Source organism: Haemaphysalis longicornis, unplaced genomic scaffold (genome assembly GCF_048455015.1).
Source record: "Haemaphysalis longicornis isolate Haplotype H1 unplaced genomic scaffold, Haemaphysalis longicornis Haplotype H1 scaffold_10, whole genome shotgun sequence".
NCBI classification, from domain to species: domain Eukaryota; kingdom Metazoa; phylum Arthropoda; class Arachnida; order Ixodida; family Ixodidae; genus Haemaphysalis; species Haemaphysalis longicornis.
In genome coordinates, this window is record NW_027526204.1 from 141,059,734 (window position 1) to 141,079,576 (window position 19,843).

Consider the following 19,843-nt stretch of genomic DNA (forward strand, 5'->3'; position numbering starts at 1 on the left):
TCTGTAGGTTGTTGAAACGGTGTGAAATAGGTGTTCAGTTGCAAAAAAAGAACAGCGGAGCTGGGGGTCGACCTAGTTTCTTCCGGTGTTGCTAGGTTTTGTTATGTTTGCTAAGGTTTACAATGTTCTTGCTAAGCCAGGATGACCGCTCAGGGATGAGGCCAAATTTAACCAGATTTTACAAGGCTGTTCCAGTGTGCCCGCCTTCCCCCCCCCCCTCCCCATTTCCAGGAGATCCAAGAGGGAAACAAGGTAGGTCGGCCCCCAGCGTTGCTGTTTCTCCAGTCTTGCACCACTATTGCAAGCTGCCCGAATTTTTTTACCTTTTAGAATCCAAAAAAGACTAGTGCCTTTGAAATGGTACAGTAAGAGGTGCGGATACGCATACGCCCCTTGTGCTCACACTCTAACAAGCTCGAAAGCCGACTTCACTGTCATAATACCCTATCTGCGGTGGTGCACCCTTTACGGGCGCCCCAGTTTTTTCTTTGTATGTTTTTGCTAATGCTGCCGAAACTACCTCCTGAAGCTTAAAGAGCTTCACTGGTAATAAATTATGCCAATTCATATTGCTGTAAACATCGTGAGGCACAACACCCCCCCCCCTCCCCGCCCGCTTGTAGAGAATGTTCAGTCCACCCGTGTAAACAGGTACAAAATGCCTCCAAAATTGGAGGTCTCTAAACCTTTTTAAGTGCGAATGCACTTTATAAGCGACCCTGAATTCCGGTGACCGCCGTCCGTCCACATAGCAACAGCTGCGGGTGCGCGCGCTCCTCGTCTTCCTTGGCAACGGGGGGAGATGGGCGCGCGCTGCCTGGCCGCTGACATGGCACATACCCACGTGGGGGATTGGCCAGGAATCTCCTCGTCTTCCTTGGCAACGGGGGGAGATGGGCGCGCGCTGCCTGGCCGCTGACATGGCACATACCCACGTGGGGGATTGGCCAGGAATCGGGCGTGAGAAGGGCTAATGCACCCGCTTAAAGGAGTACTGACACGAAATTTCAAAGCTGAGATCCGCTCTAGCAATCAAGTACAACGACAACACAAATAGGTGTCCGTGCATGGCACATACCCACGTGGGGGATTGGCCAGGAATCGGGCGTGAGAAGGGCTAATGCACCCGCTTAAAGGAGTACTGACACGAAATTTCAAAGCTGAGATCCGCTCTAGCAATCAAGTACAACGACAACACAAATAGGTGTCTGTGAATAAATGCATCTTTCTTTCTTTGTAGTTGTGTGTGTGTGTGATCTCTCTTTCGCGAACATTACCGAACCGCGCAAATTCAACTCCTGCATTCGCACTTTCACATTCTTCCCCTCGGGGAAATGCGGGGAAATTTTTTCTTCGTTGGCGGTCTTTTCTCACACCCTTTTTTTCTTTACGCCATGTTTATTAGTTTCGAACACCCTAATTTGTAGCTTTACACCCTCCTGGGAAAGAGGGTGTTGAAATAATGAACACCCTTTTTGAAGGGTGTTGAGGTGGCAGGGAAGATTTGTATGATATTTAATAAAATTCTTTAAGTAACAGATCAGAAAAACTATCGCGTAATTAAAAAGTTTTTGCAAATCCACGTGTTAATTTGTATATTCTCGTAGTAAAATCCATACTTCCAAAATTAGCGCTAAAATATCAGTTGTTTGCGACAAGCCCACCGACTCCATCTGGGGGCTTTCCTCTGCTGGGTATAAAAGCAAGAACAGCACATGTATTGCTAAGTAAGTATGCACTCCCTGTACCGCTTGCATCCCGTGTTCAAACTGTAACTTGTACATATTGGCTGTTTGTGTTAAATGCTGCGCGCTCCGCCGTTTGACATTGCCTCTGCGCATGCCATCACCTAAAAAAAAAAGGGTGTGAGACTCCACACCCTTTTTTTGGGGTGTTGAACATCCTCAACACCCTTTTTTAAAGGTGTTAAGCTCAACACCCTTTTTTCATCCATACACCCTTTTTTTGCCAAAACACCTTTTAAGGGCGTTAGCCATGGGACAAGATTTTTACACCCTTTTCGGCCCAAAAGGGTGTAAAAAAGTTTAGTGTGTATACTGCGGAAGGCGTGCAAGCAAGCGCTAGGCCTCCCTCCTCACACCGCTACTAGTAAGCTCGAAGCGCTCGGGGTGCACAACAAGGTGCGGGAGATCATTGATGCTCACCTTGTCAGCCAACTACAGCGGCTCAGGCAAACTTCGACCAGCCGCACGGTGCTGAGACGACTAGGCTAACAGATAGCGGACGCCGGCCACCCTTGAATGGAAACTGTGTCACAGGACATCCGTACGCTCATCAGGGTCGCTCCGCTCCCGCGAAACATGCACCCTGAGCATCACGTGAAGCACAGGAAAGCACGAGTAAAATTCTTACAAGGGAAGTACTCTGACCACCCCCATGTGCGATTCACGGACGCGGCCCCCTATATACGCGTCCCATCCAGCCACAGCAATAAGCGTCATCGACGGCTCAGGCGATGTCGTTCGCACTGCGACCGTAAAAACCAAAAACATTGTTGAAGCCGAGGAAGCGGCCATCACACTGGCAATGACGTCTCCAACTTCGAATAAACCACTTCATGTAATTACCGACTGCCAACAGGCATGCAGAAACTACGGCAACAGTCGCATCTCAATACCCGCCCTCCGATTACTAAAAAAATTCAGAGCCCTTCCACTCCGTGAAGAGGGATGGCCAACAAAGCTGTGGTGCCGAGCTTCAACGTGAGGCTTGACTGGGTCGTAGTCCCAGGGGTGCATGAAGCAAAACACGTTTGTTTGTAATTAGCAATTGAGCATTGTTCCTGGTTATTAACTGAAAGTCCAGTCCTGTCCAGTCACTGCTCCTCGCGCATGCTCAGCACGGCTCTTCCCGAGCCACGTGAAACGGCTATCAAGCGGCTCCGACGCAGCGTCAGACTTGGCTACTGCGCAAATGAGGCGCACACCTGGGCACGCGCCGGCGCCAGTCCGTCTTCCACGGCTATGACGCAACACAATCCAACACAATCCACTTTAATTTAATCTAATCCAAATCAAATCCAAGCCAAGCGAATTCAATACTATCGAATTCAATCCATTGCCCCTCGCGCTTGCGCAGAACGGCCCTTCACGGCACACGCGAAACTGCTCAACCTACAAAACACACAGGAACCGTGGCTAGAAATTTATTATAGCGCGGGTATGGTAATCACGGCACATGCTTTAAGAAGGCCCTAGGGTCTTTTTAATTTTGTATGATTTTTTTATGCCCCGGGGGTGTGGCGCGCAGTTTTACGATTCCGGGGATTTGAGTGGGCTCCGAAACGTGGCGCTACGCTCGCTAGCGATTCCTGTCTACATCGCTCTGGGACCGGAGACGATCTGCTGGATCCTAGACATTTACAGCTTTGCTGTAAAAAAGCACAAGGATACCCTGAACCCTACTATACTGATATGGACGCCAGGTCACGCAGGGCTCGACGGAAACGAGCGAGCACACGTTGCAGCCCAAGCATGCACCCTCCGGGCACCGCACCGGTAGCACCGAGACCCAGAGTCTATCCAGCAGCAGTACCGTGCACTTCTGCAGCCACACCGCCTTGCCAGATGTGCCTACCCACCACCACACCAGAAGCTCACGTGCACCCGAGAGGAGGCTGTAGCCTGGCGGCAACTACAGACCAACACATACCCCAACCTTAGCTTCCTGCACATCATACACCTCACAATATATCCACCAACATGCCCACACTGCAGCGAACATGCAACATTGTACCACACCACGTGGGCTTGCCAGAACACACCAGCAGCCCCCATTATTCGCACCCCAACCTCGAGCAGTGGGAGGCCACGCTGTGCAGTTCGGACCCCGAGGACCAGCGACAGTTGGTGGACCGGGCACGCAGGACCGCAGCCACCGCAGGGGCCCTGGACTGAGGCTTCTCCCACTTTCAAGCGCGAACCTCTTGAATAAATGTTTCATCACCACCACCACCAGCAGCAGCAGCAGCCCAAAATATCAAAACCTCGTTTGGTCTAATCCCCCACGTGGGTATGTGCCGTCAATGAAGCAACAACTTTTGTTCTACCGCTGGCAACATGTGGTGATTAATTAGTGGTAGCACACTGGCTGTTTTTTTTTTTTTGGATACCCGGGGTCAAATCCCATAAGACCAAACATACGTTTTTAACTGCTCTTCACAACGGCGGCCATTTTCTTGACCGGACAACGACGACGACGACGGTTTTTCGCAGAATGGGGCACTTCACCTTCAAAATTCAGCCATTGTCAGTACAAAGACCCCGGGACTTCGCGACCGGATGGCTTGCGCCAAAAACTGCATGGAAAGTTCGTATGATCAAGCCACTATCTAATAGTATTACAGGAGCTTGGAGGGTAGAACAAAAATGCCTAGATCGTGCAATAAAAAGGACGTAATCGCTCACGCAATGCAATAGGAACGCACCATGCGGGACATTTGGAAGTTGTTTCTCTCACTGAATTTACCCACGCCTGATTTCGCAGTTTCAGCGCCTGTGTGTTCGTGTGACGCATTCGCTGATGCCGAAATTTTGCTCTATTTTTACAGAATCCTGCTCGCCACAGCTGCAAAAGGAGTCCGATCATCAGGACACGTTTCATGAATTGGACTCGCTCATCCGCCAAATCAAAGGTGATGACGCAATTGCTTCGTTAAGTACTATTTTCATTGTCGAAACCTGCAGTGCCACATCAGCATCTTTATGCTTAGAAAGCACAGAGGGTGAAGGTGTAAGACAGCTTGGTCATTGTAGCTGAAATCGTGTGCGTTATGTCGGTCAAATAAACAAGAAACGTTTTCGGGGCAGCGAGTTGCAATGACAGCCGCCTCGATGGCTCAGTGGCCAAGGCGTTGCGCCTGCTGGGCCTAGGGACGCGAGTTTGGCCCCGGCCGCGGAGGCTGCTATTCTGATGGAGGCGAAAAGAGAAAAAGTGTGTGTGTCGAAATGTCGGCGCACATTTAAGACCCTCAGGTGGTCACGGAAATAATTGTGGTTCGGAGACAGAAGTTACCGTCAAACTTAAACCAATCGCGTTCGTGTTCTGTTATTCCTTTTCTAACTGGCGGAAGTTCGAAAAATAAAGTGTTCATTCCGCTGTACTTATTGGCGATTTTAAAAGTACCACTTGAATGTGAAAAGTTGTATGGGCACGTGGAAGACAACACGCATGTTCAATTTATTTAAAAAAAACGATACTTTAATAACTCACTCCGCTCCATTTCACCCCCCCCCCCCAAACCAAAAGACGTCATTCTTGTGAGGGGGATCACAAATATCGGCAGACTATCAAATTTCCCGCTACACAGTGCCGCCGTTAGGAAAGTAGCAAAAGTTCCAGCATTGAGTGGTGCGATGATATGGATCCTTGGACACCATTATAACTGCGCAGTCATGTTCATTTGCAGCAGCTTTTGTAGGAAGCCACCAAGCTTGTTACACTGGCAGCAAAAGATTGTGGCTGGTCAATAATCCCTCCGTCATGTTTTTCTTATCATGTTATCGGTATCAAGTACGCTATAGCTTAATTGTTTAAACTGCATTAAAATGAACAACTTCGTTGTCCTTCTGTGGAGGTCTTCTGAGAAAAAAAAAAACAACGTTGAGAGCGCCTGTTCACTTCATTGTGGGACAAAATTTCTGCCTAGTGCGAGAACCAAAAATGCGCAACTCGTGAAGTACATGACGCGAATGAAGCAAGTTGTTAATTCTGTGGATCTCTGTCGCGCTCCCGCATTAGACGGCTTTTAGTATCCTGGTGAACCATTTTTGAAAAGGGCACCCACTGACTTCTTCGCCCTGTCTTTACAGACAGCTGCTCGCCCCGGCCGCAGGAAGAGGCATATCGCCAGCAACTGCTTTTTGAACTGGAGTCGTTAATCCTTCCTCTATACGAAGGTGAGGACAGACCTGCTAAACAAGCACACGCTTCGTTCTTTCCTGCCTTAAAGCCACAATCGGTATCGCGGTTCTGAGTAAGTATTCCAGCTGAAAGTTCACGACAGCTAAAAAAGAGACTAAAAATGCACACATGAACCCCGAACAAATTGTCCACTAGCGATGCTGTAACGTGCTGTTGATGATTCACGTGCGTGGCGTGGCCCTCCCATTTGGACGTAACGTGTGGCCGGTGATTGCGCACGTGTATGGGGTTGCGTTGAGGAGCTTTTCTACGTGCGCGGGACGGCTGTATTTTAGGTGCGAAGCACCTTAGGACCTCGCAATGTCCACCCGCTGGCGTCCGTGCACACAGAATTATGGACGAACGGCTCAAAGGGAGTCGCAGAAAAAAAAAAAAAAAAAACCAGCACCGGCGAGATCCGAACCACCGACTCCCGCAACAACACTCAAGGTATCCAATACGCTACCACTAGACTAAGGCGCTTTTTTTTCTTTATTACCGGCTTGGTACAGTGAACAAAAAAAAAAAAAAAACAATGACACATGCCTCAACAAAACATAATGATAAAAACCCCTCTCACTGCTACCGGTGGCGCGTGTTAAAAGCGTTTCAGGTTAACTAGTTCATCCAAGATGTTAGCCCAGTCAGGTTGCTCGTCTTACATATTCATTACATCTCTGATATAAGCAATGCTTTCAATAAAGTATTCCCTTGCCGGTCGTGCATACGGGTTTGCATGTCGCACGGCTATACGAGGTTTCCAGAGACTGTGCAGGCTCAAGGCCATCAACATCTCAAGGGGCATGCCTCCATCATTACGTGTTGGAAGGAAACGTATTCCGTACGGAGATACCGGCAGTTCTTTCTTTAGTGTGCGCTGGAGAATTTCCCAGTGGAGCACTGCGTCAGAACAGTCCAAAAAAAATGTGCGCTATGGTCTCCAGTTTACCGCAATGTCGACGATTCACTGACCCCGCTACATATATTTCTAAGGACTTACGGGTAGCGTTCCTGTATGTAATTGAAAGAAGAAGATTTTGACTGTTGACTTCACAGGCATTTGTTTAACTCTCCTTAACACGTCTTTCCCCGACCCTGTATAGTATAAAGAGTGATAAACAGCTACCGGTAATGCCACATCCATCACATCCGTGTACAGTTTCTTTCTAGGTACCAGAGCAAGGTATTCGTAGGAAAACCTGGCCTTCAGAAACTAAAAGGCCATAACCACCTCCTTCAAGTAGCCTCGAGGGGCTCTTGGTTTTAGTGCACTGGAAGACACAACAATATCTGGCAAATAATTCACCAACATCGTCTGCACAATTGTTCGTAGAAAAGTGTCTGTCTGGTCTCTCAGGAAAATAAACCTATAGATACAACCTGCACAAGAAATATGTGCACCAGTCTGAGGCCTCCTTTATTAATGGAAATGAAGAGATTCGTACGACTCATGCGCTCCCATCCTGAGCGCCAAATAAACACAGCAAAAACCCTGTGATTTTTTTTGCACATTCACCCTTGCATGGACAACACCTGAAGAACATACCATATTTTAGCAAGTACCATTGCAATGGCACAACAAGGTATCTAGTGGGGAAGTGTTCCAGTTGGCATTTGCATATTCCTCTGGCGTGCCCTCCCAGTCTCCATGCCAAGTGCCTATGCACTTGCTCTCATTGAGAGCGTTTCCTGTCGGCTCGCAAAATTCCGTCGCTATCCGGACCGCTCTACTGACGCTCTCTTTGTCACAGCACACGACCGCGACATGGCCAGCATAGCAAAGAACATTTACCTCACTTTCGTGCAACGTAAAACCTCTTATCTGATTACTATTTAACAATTTCAGACAAAATGGTTCCAGGTAAATAACAAACAGCAGGGTACTTAAAGGACATCCCTGCTTCACGCCCGACACAACCTCAAAGCTCTCGCTAACTTTTTTAATTGCTGTCAGGCTCGTGAAACTATTTATGTAACTCATCTTAACCCTCTCTAAAATAATCGAGCCGACATTCACCTGCTCGAGTACTGCAAACAGAATATCATATGTTACACAATCAAAGGCCTTATTTAGAACTTACTGCAAGTTAGCAACACGTTCTCCCAATGAATCAACGGTTTCTAAAAGACTCCGAAACACATGGAGGTGTGTCGTGATTGTCCGACCTTTTATGCCGCAGGGTTGGTGTTCGCAAACAAGAGACTCTATAACACATTAGAAACGTTTTGCCAGAACTTCCATAAATACCTGATAATATACGTTTGCAAGCGTAGTTGGTCTATATGCTTCGACAAATAACAATTTTGTTTAATCATCTGTTTTGGGGATAAGGATTACATGTGTTCTACGGAAGGACGGGGCAACGTCTTTTCCTTATACGCGAACCATATAACGTTGCAAAGGGTCTCTGCAAGGTCACATTTAAACTGTTTGTAAAAAGCAGCGCTGAGGCCATTAAGCCCAGGCGCTTTTCCTCGACTTAGCTCATCTATGGCCTATTCTATTTCCCGAATACTGATAGGAGCCTCCAAATTTAATAGGAGCTTTAACTTCTTCGTCCAGCTTCGGCACGTGTGGTAAAAACCGCTCCTTAAATCCATTTTTATATGGCTAACGTTGGCCCAGGACATGTATATAGTGCTCCACAAATGCACGTTCAATCTTCTGTTTATCTCGAGTGACAGCACCAGCGTAGGAAATTGCCACTATATTGTTCATCGCTGCGTATTGCTTTTCATCTCCGAGAGCGCGTTTCGTGGGCGTTTCGCGTAACCACAATCTTACATCCGGGGCCCGTATTACCGAATATATCTTCCTGTTTCAAGCGTCTCGAGTTGTGTATTTTCCTCTTTAATACTGTGTGTGTGGTTTCCTGGCTGTAGGCTGTCTGCAAACAACAAATAGTCCAACTCACATTTCAGCCAGACGGAAATTTGAATATAAAGTAGGTACTGATGTGAAGGATACAAAACGCACAAAAAATCACACATCTCCACGCTGTGAACGGTGCCAAGGGTGCGAAGTACTGTGACACGAATTGTCTTTCTTGTGGCGCTTGTCATTCACAGTGCATTTACTGCACCTCAAAATAATTTAAAACTCAGAGTGCATCAGCACGCACGGATGGTGACGCTCATCACACAGGTAATACACAACTTGCGTCCCAGTGCTTCGCACCCTCGGCATCGTTCACGGCGTGGAGATGTGTGATTTTTTTTTTCGACTAGCCATACAAAGCTCCGCTTTAATAAGCATGGAGGTAAATGTTATGGAATTGGGAGGGGTTGCAACGGTGAAACCATAAGTTTCCAGAGTTTTTTTACAGGACTTGTGTGCATCTCACAAAGACACTTAAAACATTAACAGCTGTCTGGTGGCCGTTGTATCTATTTTTAGAACACAAAAGAAAGGTTTGATGACTTGAGCAAGAGGGATCGTGTTGTCAAGAACGATGCCACCGAAGGGAATATGTCTAACGCAGGACCAAATGTTTTTTCCGCAAGCTTACTCCGCAGTACCCTCCTGCGGGAACTGAGTTCGTGTTGTTCTTCCTTTAAAAAACGATAAGATTCTTCTTGAACGTCTAAACCCTACAATAGCACTATGAGTTAACTTTGCGTTCAGGAATACACTGATGACATGCACCACAGAGTGCTTCGTGAAGCATGGCGCGATCTCTCTGCATATGCAGACGCCAAGCTGACCCTTTACGGCTCATCGTGTAACGGATTTGGCTTCAGACGGAGCGACCTCGATGTTTGTCTCACGTTTGACAGGAGTCAAGATGGGAAGGTAAGTAGGCAGGAATACCTAGTTCCTTACTCTAGTATGCGCATAGGAGGGACCGTCGCAAGAAGATGGCGTTTCCTCCCAGGACATCAACCACAAGAAAATGATCAAGGCGCTTGCATACAAGTTGCGCAGATACCAAGAACTGGAGAATGTCATTCCCATCACTGGAGCCAAGGTGCCCATAGTCCAGTTTTTGCACGCTCCGAGTGGCCTGGAGGTGAACATCTGCTTGTACAACAAGCTGGTATGCAAAGCTCGAAGGCTTCCTCGTATTGCGCCCAGGCGCACTTTAGAACAGTGCGCACCAGTAACTTGTCTCAGAGCTGGGTGTCGTGTACTCAGTGCAATAAAACTGCTAGACATAACCAACTTATACTACAAGCGAAGGCTTTCCTTGAAGTACATAAATAAGTTGCAAACATTGATGCATAATCTGATCAAAGTTTCATGTGCGCGACTTATGGCTCTACCAGAAACATTCAGGCGCAAAAAGTGCGGCCACAAGGGTTGCTTCCCTCCTTGTGTCGTTCACTGAGTTTGTAATGCCGACAGTGCTGACAAGCTGGCGGGTGTTGGGCGGATTACGAGCATGGTATTCGTTTTGAAAGTCTATCTAAAGAAACTTCAAATCAGTAAATATTTAAGACATTGTAATTGTCCCAGATGACATTGCAAGCCAGTATAATTTCGCGGCAGCGTCAAGGCAGACTGAAAATGATCCTGGCGAATCTTTCTTGAGATTTAGGAATGAACTCTACAGCCCCAGGTTTATTTATTAAATAGTTTAATCAAGTATTACACACACCACGCACTTCTAGTTGGGAGTTTGACAAGTTTACATCAGTGCTATTTTAATTGTTGTTGTTGGAAAACGTTTATTCAGAAAAAGTGAGAGGGGAGGGGGAGAGAAAGAGTAAGGAGCGGTGGGTGGCCATCCTATTCCGGTAGGCCGCGCAGGGTCGCCGTCGCCTTCGCCCGAGAGATCAGGGCTTCCTGGTCCTCGAGCTGGCAACTGCGCAACGCGCTCTCCCATCGCTCTACAGAAGGGGGATCGGGTGGTTGGGGGTTCAGTGTGCACATCCAGACAAGGTGCAGGGTCGTGTTGAGAGTGTCACAGCGTGAGCAGTTGGGTGCATAGCAGGTGGGGGAGATGCGGTGGAGGGCGACGTGGTTGTGGTATGTGTGAGTTTGAAGTCTTCACCAGATGCGGGCGTCGGGAACGGAGAGTGAAGGGTGAGGAGGGGGATAAGTGCGTCGGGAGGCCCTGTAGTGGTACAGGATGTCGATGTAAGTTTGTTGGAGAGGGGTCAGAGCAGGGGGACCATGGTCTGGGTTGGGGCGGCAGGCCTCGTCTGGGAGGGCCCGGGTAAGAAGATCGCGGGCCGTGGCGTGAGCCACATGCGGGTTAACGGTAGAGTGCGGCGTTGGGACAGGATGTGGAGTGCCAGGGTGGAAACTCTGCCTTGAGCGTAGCGGCGGCAGGCAGCTTGAGAGTCCGTGAGCACCGTGACAGTTGGAGTCGTAGCGTGAGCGATGGCGAGGGCTATAGCGGCTTCTTCTGCCGTGCTCGTTGATGCTGTCTGCAGGCTGGAAGCAACGAGGGTGGTGGCGTCGGAGCGCACTACGGCAGCTACGTGTGCTCGTTGTCGGGGGTAGGAAGTGGCGTCGGTGTAAAGGGCAGTTGAATCACTGCCGTACTTTCGAAGAAGGAGGCGGGTCCTATGCTGTCGTCGTCCAATGTTGTACGGGGGGTGCATATGGTGTGGGATGGGAAGCACGCGTATGTTCGTGCGTTGAGCAGTGGGTATTCGTTGGGGGGTATCGGGAGTCTGCTCTACATGTCGACCGAGCTTATGCAGCAGGTGTCGGCCCGTTGGGGTGAGCTGCAGTCGTTGCAACTGGTTGTTTATGTGGGCCTCCATCAATTCGGTGAGAGTATTATAGAGACCGAGTTGCAGTAGCCGTTCTGTCAAAGTGTACACGGGCAAGCCAAGCGCTGTCTTGTAGGATTCCCGAATTAGAATGTCAATTTTGGCTTGTTCTCGCGGTTTGAGAAGGTATGGAGCTCCGTATGTGATCCGACTGGTTAGTATTGCTTGGAGAATGCGGCAGGTGTCGGCTTCTCTGAGACCGTGTCTACTCGAACAGGTTCGTCGAATCAGATGCGTTAGTTGTGACACAGTAGTTTGTAGTCTGGGGAGATATGTAGCTCCGGAGCCGTCGTGGTGGTAGTGAACCCCCAGAATCCGCAGGGTCTTGACAGTGGGGATCAGTTGGCTGCCGATGTATATTGTGGGGTCGGGTGTCGGGTTCGGTGGTCGTCCTCGGGTCGTGTTTCGGAGAACGAGAAGGGCAGATTTAGATCAGGCAGATGAGAGACCGCACGTACGGAGGTAATGCGAGATGACGTCGACTGCTTGCTGTAAATTGTCTTGCTGGTAACCTGCGGAGCCTGTGTTAGTCCAGAGCGTAAGATCGTCAGCATATAGAGCGTGATGTAGGTCAGGTATCTGTGCAAGTTGTTCCGGAAGGCCTAATACGGAGATGTTGAATAGCAAAGGGGAGATTACTGATCCTTGGGGCGTTCCCCGGGCGGAGATGTGGCTTACTGAATCGATAACTGCCATTTTAATCGCAGAATTTTTTTTGGAATTATCGCCGCTTGGTTTTATAGGATTAGACGTCTGTAAAACCAGCCTGTAATAAACGCCACCGGCAACAAGCGCGCAAGTCACTGCCCAAGCCCCCCACCCCCTCCTCCTTCCTCCGCGCGCAGGAGCAGACCGTACGCACCAGGATGGACCGCGCATCCCGTGACCCGTCGGCCAGCGGACTTGATCGGTTGTGTAGATCGGTCATCCAAGCCCCGCGGTTGCGATAATGCGTTCCTGGGTGTACAAGATAAAACCCAGCGGTACACGATGCCTTAAGGCAGAAGCAGCAGCAGCCCCTTACAGACTCGGCTGAAGAGCCGAAGAAACCTTCGCTTTAAAAATACCTTTTTGCTCGTTCTTGCAGTTTTTTTTTCTGTGTATGTGTGCGTGAAACGATGCATAAAAACTGGACGATTGACTCTTTTTTCCGCTCCTCATTTCCAGGTGCACCATAACACAAGGCTGCTGAAAACCTACAGCCTCATCGACATCAGGGTCCAGGAACTGGGCTACGCACTCAAGCATCTTGCCAAAGTGGGTATCTGCGTGATACGGCTGTCGAAGTGCTAATTGTCAGTGCAACAAATGCAATAGTTGGTGGTATCAAAGCATGCTGGGGATAACTGTTGGTCAGCGTCTAACAAAACATACTTGCGCAGTTTTTAAAGCAAAGCCTTACTACTATCGTCCAGCGGTTCCGCGGGGGATGCGCAAGTTAACCTTTTGACCGGATACACACCCCCGGCGACACACCCCTCGAAGCGAATTGTGGGATTCAACAGGCCGCTGTGCACAAGGCCCCGTTTTCAGTCGTTCTGCACATATCAGCGGCGGCCGCCGTCGCGGTAGCAGCCGATCAGCTGATCGGCAGCCGACCACCCCCGTAGCCTCCCACGCATGCGCCACTTGACCGTCTCGGGCTACTTGACTCGTCTCGCACCCAGCGAAAAGAAACGGCGCGTTCGCCGTTAATGAACGCCGCGTTCAGCGCTCGTCCTCTCTGGTTTCTTTCCTCGTGTATTTCGTCCTACCGCGCTATTTTTACATCATGTCAACGCCGCGTTAGCCGGGCCTCCATCTGTAAGCGTTGCGCGGGACCGAACGGCTTTGAGCCGTGATCGGCAATACAGCTACATCAAAGGTTAATCAAGCGAAACGAAGACTCCACTAGACAAAGCCGAGCTTTTGCTTTGCCTATCCAAGGTAAGCCGAGCTGAGCCGCAGCCATTTTTCTTGTAAATATGCGAGGCCGAAGCCTCGGGACGACATCTGGGGTGGTATCTAGTATGGTATCTAGAACGCCGTCAAACACGTCGCCGAGAGAGAGAGAGAGAGAGAGAGAGAGAGAGAGAGAGAGAGAGAGAGAGAGAGAGAGAGAGAGAGAGAGAGAGAGAGAGAGAGAGAGAGAGAGAGAAGCGAAAGCGGGCATCAATGCACGGCGTGCCGCAAAACGGTCGACGCGTGATGCTCTGCCCCCTCACCTGACTGATCTCCGCCGCATCATTGATAATTCGCCAGGTGGTTTTACATCGTTGGAGAAGGGGGGGGGGGGAGGGGGAGAGATGCATTCCTTTGCGGGAACACACAGCCATGTTGTCTCTCCTTTAATATTGTACAACGTTGTGTAACTGCACCACAGTTAGATATATTAGCGATGAATGCACACTGTCTGGCATTTTCTCAACTGAGAACCGGTCTTGTAACGTGATCGCTGCTGAGAAGGTACATGTCGCAATGCGAGGAAGAATCGCTTACGAAAACCGGATGACATTCCAGACGAAAGGCATTGCCAATGCCTCAAGGGGTGGCCTTTCTTCCTACGCGTTCGTGCTCATGGCGATCTACTATCTGCAGCAGTGCCGACCCCCTGTCGTCCCTGTGCTGCAAGAGGTAAGCTGTGCGCCAATCTCTGAAATGCCATACGTAGCAGAATTTTCTACAGGAATTCAGCGGAAAAGTTGGGAGAGAAGAAAACTTACCTTGAATATGGAATTGAATACTGAATATTTTATGGACCTATATTATTTAACTATTCCAGGCATAACGCGCTAGAGGCTTGGGAGTGTGAACCCTGCATTTGAAACTGCGCATTGAATCTTGCGAGCCACGTCCCTCTTACTTGTTACTACTATGTTCTTATAAAAGTTGTGACCATCTGCGTGGTTTGCAGTGCGCACTGCAAACCACGCACTGCAGCTGTTTTTTTAGGTGACTTATACCTGTGTTACACGAGCGTTTGAAAGGACATTTCAATTGAATGAACTTCGAAATTTCAAATGCCATTCGAACTGGGAGGAGTTCCGCCGATCTACCAATTCTCAAAAAGCAGTTGCAAGTTTCTGCATACTCCCGCCAATTTTTGCTGTCGCCGCTGCCTCTCTGCTTTGTTATTGACAAAAAAATTAATTTTAGAGTTAAAATGAGCAAAAATACAGTTATTAGCGATCAGATTGTTAACGATCTACAATTTCGCACAAAACATGCGCTGACAGCCAGTTTTTGTTTTTCCGCAGCGCAGGTGTTGAGAGTTTTAAAGTTACCTTGTGACCGTAGAGCGAGTGATAGAAAACAGAAACAAGTGAGGAGTTATGAAGATTGTGCACTTTAAACCCCAATTATTCCTCGTAAATAATTGTTTCTGTAATTACGGCATGTAGAAACTGCGCCCGGGAGTACGACCGTTCGCATTTCAAAGGCCTTTGAGAACCTCGATGTTGGTTGGTGGTGCTCCTCTGACTCAAAAGGCATTTCAACCAAAGTCCTTTGAAACACGTCCTGTAGCAGCTCAAAGGTGTCATTTGAGTCAAATGACATTCGACTCAAAGGCATTGGAAACGCTCGTGTAGCACCGGTATTAGTCATAATTTAAGTGCGCGAAGGCCCCCATAACACTGACAGCCTAATGGCTGCATTTCATGCATTGCAGTTGTACCCTGAAGGGGCGCCAAAGCCAGAAGTGATGATCGATGGCTGGAATACGTGGTTCTTCGATGACATCGACCACCTGGTAAGCACTTGCATAGCTTGGGAGGGGAAACATCACGAGCGGAGGTCTAATGCCATTTAATTGTACATGGTACACGGCGGACAATCAAATGACCTAGGTTCCGTCAAGCTCAGGACATTTTTCGCGAGCGTCTGAGGTCTCGGTTGAAAAAAATAGCTCTGTCGATAGGACAAACGGAAATCCTGTTAGAATTTCAATGGAGACCAATAGCGCTGATAACAGATTAAAGGGGTACTGACTCAAAATTTTGAAGGCGAGATAACTTCGGAGGTAGATTGGTGTGAACACACATACATCATCTGCAAAATATCAGCGGCGACTATAGCCTAGAACATATTTAAAACCAATTTTAAAGTGTGCGAAATGCAACCAAGCAGCCAGCACAGGACCTCGCGCAATCGACATCCCTGGATATTTTGTAAATAAACAACATCTAAACACGTCACGAGTTTGTGTTTGCCGCTTCCGCACTGCCGGCGTTTTCCGCCGGCTCGCAGCTCCAATCGGAGGGCGGAGCTCCTGCTCTCGAGGACGAACGACCCGATCGTTGGCTGCGGAGGCGCCGTGATTTCGTCGGCTCATCGGGCAGCTCGCCGCGACCAAAGTTCTACAGTGATTCCAGGCACCCTATATTTATTACTTTTTATTTACATTGGATGCGAAAACGCGCAGGAGACACGGAGGGCTCACTGAGCGAGCCGCACGGTCACTGCATACTGAGGCCACGGCCGCGAAGTGGCGCAGGCCGGCGCAGGTAGCTCGAGTGATAGCTTGTTACGGCTGCACAAAATTGGACCCAGGTCCCAACCATGGCAGCTTATATGAGAAAGGAGTTAATGATGCGATGGCGGACTGCATTAAAACTTGTCATCTGCACCTCTTACGAGAGCGGCAATAGCATATCCGCCGCAGTGCTAAGCCGAACACATCTGCAGGCGGACCTGTTGGCAGACCGACCGGCTGCTCCCAGCGCGGGTCGTTCTCCAGCTGCGGCAGCATTTGCACTCGCAGCGCCTGCGTCACCTCCAAGGTCGCTTTTTAATTAAGCGGCTCACGAGACCAGTACGTGGGGGCATTCGCAAAAACTGTCGGCGACGTGAATTCGACAGTGCTACGGCCGCTCTGCTCTGTGATATCCCTCTGACGGTCACGTTGTCAGCTTTGGGCACACAAAGTTTCGCGGCACCCGCTGAAACCGAAACTGCGACTGGCCGCATTGAAAATGCCTATAATTAAACAACCGTCGCACGCTGAAGCAAATGAGGTTTCTAGAGGTGATAAGTAGGTCACTAGCTACTTACCGCAAAAAAAAAAAGATGCAAATTTTTTGTGTCAGTGCCCCTTTAAGGTGCCCCCTTGCTTGTACGCGATTCTTCGTGGGAATCGAAACTCTCCCCGCTCTTTCGAGCCCATTGCAGGAACAAGTATGGAGCGACTTTGGCCAGAACAAGCAGTCGGTTGGGCAGCTATGGCTCGGCATGCTGCGGTTCTACACTCGCGAGTTCAGCTTCAAGAGGCTCGTGGTGTGCATCCGCCAGAAGGCCCCACTCACCAGGCTCGAGAAGGAGTGGAACAGCCGCTGCGTCGCAATCGAGGGTCAGTCACTCCCACCTACTTTGATTTTTTGAAATTCTCACAGAACCACACGTCCTAAAAATGGTAACTTTTTGAAGTGCCAGGCCGAAAAAGATGCATCCTATAGTGACGGTACGAGGTTTCCAATACTTAGCGCCTTCATAAGGCGGGTGTCAGATGTAACCTCTAGTAAGAATTGCCTCTATGTTTCTGTTTAGCTTTTAAGAGCACAGCTGTTTAAGCTGTCTTCTATCCGCGCGAATGCATTCTGGATATTCTGCTCGGTGAAGTGGAGAGGGGGAAATTCTAGCCCAGGAAATGTGACAGAAAGCGGCGAGGAGGCAAGAAGCCCATGAGAAGGTGTTGAGTGCTCACCTTAATAAACAAAATGTGGTTAGGGAGGTCCCGGGAATTGAACCTGTGACCTCCCGGATTGTTTGCAGTGTTCAGTAACAATATGCGCAGCTTATTGGAAAGAAAAAGTATGCTTTCCGTGGTCGATATCAAACCTGTGTCTATGGCGTTGCTGAACCCGGGTCTATCCGATTACACTATCACCGCATTCGGGGCGCACAGCATTTCATGTGGGTTCGTAGCGCCGACGTAGGCTCCAGACCTTGGCTGTGTCGAAGTGGACTTTGGCTTTGGACTTTGGCAGTTTGTATTTTAGACTTCAGGAGGGTAGATTATAGACTCTGATATAACTCAATTTGCAAGGACAAAGGTTCCCCTTTAACCATCTTTCTCTTAAGAAAGGGACAATCCTAGGAAAGGCCAAGTTAAAGCTAATGAAGACCCCCCCTTTCACTGTTTACTCAATTGCGGTTTCCTCAGTTTTGCTCTTTATATTTTTCAGCTCCCAGACTGCAATTTTTAAGCATCTCCCATTGGAGCACTTTATTATATGAGCATTTCGAGTTATTTTGTTTACATTTCGCCGAAAACTAGTCCCAACTTTGCAGTACGAACGTACAAAATTCGAAGTCTCGTGCGTGCAAACATGACCCTTATGATGACAGGATCTTCTGGACACAAAACATTTTTCTGAAAGTGATACTTCGTTAAAAGCGGGTTGCGTCAATGCACCACAGTTGGGAGCACACCAGATGCTCTGAATGCGCCTGGATTTAAAATGAAGCGATTTCACCGTAACCAGAGTTTACTGTACCCCTGGGATCATACCTGGAAATCAACACCTCCTTGCCCCAGATCTCATCAAATACACTCCTGGGCTTGCTATTCCAAGTTGTCATGCAAAAAGAAAAGCTAATTCCCGTGTGCAGAGCAGCAATGCACCACGCAAGAGGAACTGCTCAAGCATATCATCTACATACTTGGCTGCAACCTAACAAGTTCTAGATTAAAATAACAAGAATATTCATTATCGCCATCATCAATCTCTTATTTCTGTGTCCATTACAAGATGGAAGCCCCTTTTACTGACCTCCACCCGCTCCTTTCCTGCGCAGTCCGAGTCAATTCTCTGCCACCAGATCTCGCTATCTCAATCACCCCATGAAGTTATCGGTCTTCTCTCACTCCTAGCACCCATATCTCGGAGGCGATCCCGTTACCCTCCTGGTCCACTGGTTGTATCCTGTATCCTAAGTCCTCGCCCATGGCATGCATTTGTTTTATACCTTTCCTTTTAGTGGAGGAAGAGATGGGGCACCGTGTATTGCCATAGAGTGTTTTCCGAGCGCTCACAAGCTTTTAGTAATCCAATGGCTGATTTCTCGCTCGTGGTTTGGACTGGCACCCACAATTCGCCCAAGGTAGTTATATGCAATGAAACGAATACCGAACTAGAATACCTCTCAAATTTTAATTCATTTTGTAATGTGACGTTTTCAAAATTATAGCGCTTTTGTTGAATAAAACATCGAGTGCCCTGCAGCCCTATAGCTTTAGTGGATAAAGTTTGGTTCACAATTTACAGATCCTTTCAAGCTGGACCACAACCTCGGCAGAACACTCATTCGAAAAGGTAAATGCTCTCCGTTTTTCCAGCACACGTAGTGGCTTCACAAACGGATTCCGTAGAACACTCCCTTTATAAAGTCGTTGTGCCAAATCGTTTACACTGGCTACGCTGGATACAGCCAGCGCGAATTCTTTTCTTTGTCGTCCAGATGTTGCGACAGCAACACACATGACAGCAAATACGTTGAACTGCAACTTCAACTGTCCTCTTACACTTCTTTCAGTGAAAGTAGCCATGACGAAGGCACTCAGCGACGAACTTGCGACAAATTCCAAGAATCTGCTTGGAACGCCAACACACGAGCTTCTCGGTTCTTTCCCCGCGGACACTGTAAGCCTGCCATCCTACTCTCTGCTTGTGTCAGCGCAAAGACTTCAAAATATGCTACTTATGGTATATTTTAAACTATTGTGGCAGCTGCTGCAATGATAAAGCTAGAATTTACAAGCACGAGAATTCAAGACAGCGATGTGATATTGTTGCACCCATTTGCGTAAAGAAACAATTAAAGGCAGTATTTGGTCCATAAATTTTTAATATATGCTTGAAAAAGGTTTCCCAGAGCATTTTTAAGGAACAAAAGCTTGATGTGGGCGAGTTGGTACATACTGCTAAAAATTATTAATCGGCGCTAAAACAGGGACGAGAGGAACACGTAACTCACAACACGGTGCCGAACTTCCAACTAGAATTTATTGAAAAAGATGCTGCTTATATACACAAAACTAAAAAACTAAAAACGAGAAGCAATTGTCACGTCTAAATGCATCACGTGTTTAAAAAAGCCACTTCTTTATCAGTCAGCGATAAGGACGGAGTACTCACGCAGTTATCCCCTGCCTGTCTAATAAAAAGAGCTTCCATAATTTCACGTTCAAGCCTTCCTCGTGCTTTCCGCAAGAACTTTG

The 19,843-nt window shown here is 48.4% G+C and overlaps 1 protein-coding gene across 1 annotated transcript in view; it reads left to right on the forward strand.

The window, feature by feature from the left end:
- The window catches only part of LOC144160132 (chitin deacetylase 8-like), a 35,691-nt gene extending 17,221 nt beyond the window's left edge, over positions 1 to 18,470 (forward strand). Inside the window, exons 6-11 of the mRNA XM_077691735.1 lie at positions 9,615 to 9,715; positions 9,798 to 9,959; positions 12,814 to 12,903; positions 15,296 to 15,376; positions 16,795 to 16,972; positions 18,421 to 18,470. Of these exons, the coding sequence (XP_077547861.1) occupies positions 9,615 to 9,715; positions 9,798 to 9,959; positions 12,814 to 12,903; positions 15,296 to 15,376; positions 16,795 to 16,972; positions 18,421 to 18,470 (662 nt within the window). The remainder of the gene's footprint in view (positions 1 to 9,614; positions 9,716 to 9,797; positions 9,960 to 12,813; positions 12,904 to 15,295; positions 15,377 to 16,794; positions 16,973 to 18,420) is intronic.
- Positions 18,471 to 19,843: the final 1,373 nt, after the last annotated feature.